The 4,089-nt window shown below is 42.5% G+C and overlaps 1 protein-coding gene across 1 annotated transcript in view; it reads right to left on the bottom strand.

Moving 5' to 3' along the window:
- Positions 1–643: 643 nt before the first annotated feature.
- The window catches only part of APBB1IP (amyloid beta precursor protein binding family B member 1 interacting protein), a 109,759-nt gene continuing 106,313 nt past the window's right edge, over positions 644–4,089 (bottom strand). The window contains exon 14 of the mRNA XM_015568244.1: positions 644–1,815. Coding sequence (XP_015423730.1) covers positions 1,309–1,815 — 507 coding nt within the window. The 3' untranslated portion in view covers positions 644–1,308. The remainder of the gene's footprint in view (positions 1,816–4,089) is intronic.

Raw genomic sequence — 4,089 nt, 5'->3', positions numbered from 1 at the left:
CTCTCCCTTTCCCTTCCCAGCACCCAGGTGTATTCTCTGGGTTCTCTTAATCCACAGTGATGAGTCCCAGTACCGCTTTTGTCAAGTTTCAGCTGCAAATGATTTGACAAGGAATGACCCTTAACTCACCCCAGGCCAATGAGGTTCTGTTTTAGAGAATTTTCCCCTTTCACTTTTCTGAAAATTCTGAAAGTCATGGAGGTGAAGGCAGAAAATATGCATCAAGACTAGACCGAGCATATCAAACTTGTGGCCCATGGGCCACATACGGCCCACAACAAATATTTTTGTGGCCCAGCCAATATAATGGTATGTAAGAAACGTTTTAATAAAAATTTCATAACTTAATTTTTATAATATCCTGTTATACATAATTATTAATGAACTACAGCGTTTGCTAATGACTGATTATTATAATCGTGTTGCATTCATTTCTCTTACGTGCTTTGTGCAAGGACAAGAAGCCTTCTCCTCGCTTCATTTCTCCCCTAATACTAGCAGCGAATATTTTAGCAGCCAATTGCCACGTCATTAGTCTTGGACTGACTTGTTTGGTGTGCGCAACAGAAAATATTTCATTTTCGGAGAACAAGAAAAATAGGTTTATTTGCGTTACAATTATTAATTTGTGCAGTTATTCAGTGTCTGGTAAGTTAATGTTCAAGAAAAAATATTAATTTTTATTAAAATGTTCTATTATTTTATGTTAACTCTTACTCATTTATTCCAGCCTTTTGTATTCAGCATGTCTCTATAGAAATAAACCTACGTTTCTATGAAAATTGAAGCTTTTGTTTTTTTGCGGCCCACATAAACTTAAACCTTATTTGGCCCGTGTTAGCCTTTGAGTGTGACGTGCTTGCTTTAGAAGGTGTGGGATTTGTAAAGCTCTTTTTAAAAGATCAAGTATATTATTAAAAGTGTGAATATTGCATTAGATTCATACATTGATATTTCTAGAAATACCATCTTCTGGGGGAAAAATTTAAACTTTTATTAATTTGATGCTCTGAACATCATAAAATAAATGAACATAAAACATTATTTTGGTTAACTTGGAAAGCAAGATACATCCCACTGACTTGGAAGTCACAGGAAAGATATGTACATGTACACAGGTATTCTAAATTCCGTGTTAGGTTAATAGTTATGAATGTACTTGAGAACAGTGAAATGTTTTACATCATTTCTAGTCAGAATACTTCAATATTTTATCTAAAATGATCAAGCTGTCATGACAATAAAGAAAGCTACATCTGTGGTTAGAAGTGATTATACCGATCACACAAAGATATCTGTATGTTTCCCTTAGGGCAAGTTGCCTCTTTTCTTCTGCAAAGCTTTCATGAGATCTGACATGAAATCCTGCTCCCCGCCCCCTCCTGCCCCCGCGCTGGGTGGTCCTGGGTTCTCTTGCCTCTTTGGGGGAATGGGAGGCCTTTTGGTGGCAATGGGGGGCGGCCTCGGGGATTCGGGTGCCAGGGCGGGTGGTGGCGGAGGAGGGGGCGGTAATGACTCCGCATCCCCTACAAATGACGGCGGAGGGGGAGGCACAAAGTCTGGGGGCGCATCGTTAAAATCAGGGGGTGGTGGCGGGAGCTCTTGGTCCTCCAGAGGTGGGGGCGGCGGCGGTGGCGGCAAAAAGTCATCGGGTGGGGCCGGGAAGCCGGTGCCCTTGGCCTTGGCGGGTATCACTGGGCTGCCGCTGGTATCCGAGGACCGCCGTATGGGAGGCGGTGGTGGCATGCTGGACTTCGGACGGTGATGGACCTTGGGGGTTCCTGGGTCCTGATGACCAAGAGCTGGCTTCTTGTCCTTCAACAAAGCAACAACAGCATTATTCTGGACAGGCAGCCACAATAGAGATGACATTTCCATTGACGTGTGAGGTCTGGCTGACTGAGGCAGTGTCTGCTCCTGGGAGCCCCAGGCCCCCAGTCCCTGAGGCTACAAGGTTGTTTCAGGAGTTCATCTTTCCTCTGGGACAGGAGACAGACTCCAAAAGGCCTTTAACATTATCACCTGGGGCACTGGCCTACCCTGTCTCCTGTAAATGCAAGACTGCACCACAGCACTGAGGGAGGAGTTGTCTACTGTATTTAGACTATATATGTATCTCCTCAGAACCACTGTTATCTTTAAAAGAGCTTAAGTGGGATAGACCTTAGCTACCTGGGAGATGGCTCAGGAATTAAAAAGGAAGTAAAGGTGCTCTCCTGGAATTCCCACTTACGCCCCAGGGTGCAGGCATATGCATCCATAGCATTTTTCTTGGTCTGGATTGGGCTGGTTGTGAAGCTCAGGGGTCAGGAGCAGGTGTCTCTACAGTTATTTTGCCCTTGTTACTATATACCCTCAGTGGCAGAGAGGTGGTTAAGGAGTGTCCCAAAACCTTCCCCAAATCTCAAATGTTCTACTTTCGAAGGGAAAAAGAAAGCCAGGACAGTTCTCTGTGGACTACAGGTAACCGTTGTGTAAACCCACCATAAAGGCTGTCCGTCCGGGCAAGGACTGTTTCCCTGCTGGCACCTGAGAACAAAGGTGCCTTTTCCCAGGACTGTAGGGTTCTAGGGAGGAGCTAATTATAGGCTTAACAGCTTCAGGGGAGGTGGGAGGTGGTGGAGCAGGAGTGTGCACACCTGGTCTAGAGTCTTAAGGATTTACCTTTTCCTGGCTGTGTGAAAACCAGCTGGCTAATTATAATCCCTATTATTATCTAGGGTTGTCTCAGGATTATGATGCAATCAAATGAAATAAACGTGAGTGATTCCAAAGAGGAAGATCATGAAGCATGTGCTATTGGTAAAAACCAGAACATCAAACTTGGCCAAAGGCACGCCAATGGTAGAAGAGATCAGAATAAATTATATTTGCATAATGTAACTTCCCCAGAAATTTCAGGCAGATGAATTGAATCCTTCTGTTTTAGTGATAATTATCATTGCAATTTACATTTTATCGGGGTTTCATTTCTTTCTTTCTTTGCCTGATAACCTCTTCCCAGTAAAGATTCCATTTAGAAGTTTTCTTCCCCTCAGAAAATGCCTTACAATAGAGTTTCTATTTTAGTTTATTTACTTAACATGATAAGCTAATTAACTGGTGATGTATTTTTTAAAAATTTCTGAACCGGCAGTTGGGGAATTGATGGTGACACATAATTAAGTGACTTCTATTCTGGGATCCTTTAATTGCTTTCAGCTTTTAAAAGTGTTTGTCTTCAACTGGCACCACAGAAACCGCGAACATCACACAGCGGAAAGCACAGTGCGAGCGGAGATGGCAGAAACACAGCTTGTAACGTCTACAGTGGTTTTCACAAACTCTAAGAAGTTCAATAAGTATAAGATTTACTTGTTTCCACCACTGGCTGACAGACAATATGAAAGGTGGAAATGAAGTGAAAAATTTTAAAAGGTGCAATTATTTAAGGTTGTTTTGAATCACACATGGGAAATATTCAAGGAAACTTGTATAGTGAATGGAGATGTTATCAACTGGGCTAGTAACTAAATTATAGCTTCTAGCTACAGTTTTTAGAAGGATTTAATGAATCTTCATTAACCCCCTCTACTGAGAAAAAAAAGAGTTATAGAGAATAGTATACCAGTTTGGCTATTGTTTTAAAATGTGTTTTTTTCTCCGTCACCCTGAGGATGTGTGTAGAACATTAACAGAAAAATTTAAATGCACATTTTATAGTGAAATACTTTTAGTAGTAGTCTTCTAATCTGGTTTTGGGGCTCAGTAAGCATTTAATGTAGGGCTTCTGACTAATTCGTTGCTCTAATTTATTCAGAAAAAGTAAGTAGAAATCCCAAGGGCTTAAAACCCAGGACACGATAGAGAACCGAAGATGGCGGCATAGGTTAACACCAGAGATTGCTGCCTTGAACAACCAATTCAAATTAAGCTTGATCCAGGGAAAGGACAACATCCAGAGCCACAGGAGGGCTGGCTGAGTGGAAATTCTACAACTAGGAGTAAAGAGAATATTATATCCAGACTCAGAGGATCCGCAGTGCTGAAGTGAAATTCTCAGGTACCGAGTGCGCGCGGAGCGGGGCTGGCGGCGCGGAGGGTGCGGCG

This window comes from Myotis davidii, unplaced genomic scaffold (assembly GCF_000327345.1).
Source record: "Myotis davidii unplaced genomic scaffold, ASM32734v1 scaffold1565, whole genome shotgun sequence".
In the NCBI taxonomy this organism is placed as follows: domain Eukaryota; kingdom Metazoa; phylum Chordata; class Mammalia; order Chiroptera; family Vespertilionidae; genus Myotis; species Myotis davidii.
Note: the sequence above shows the minus strand (reverse complement) of the source record. Positions and strands in the feature narration are given on the sequence as shown.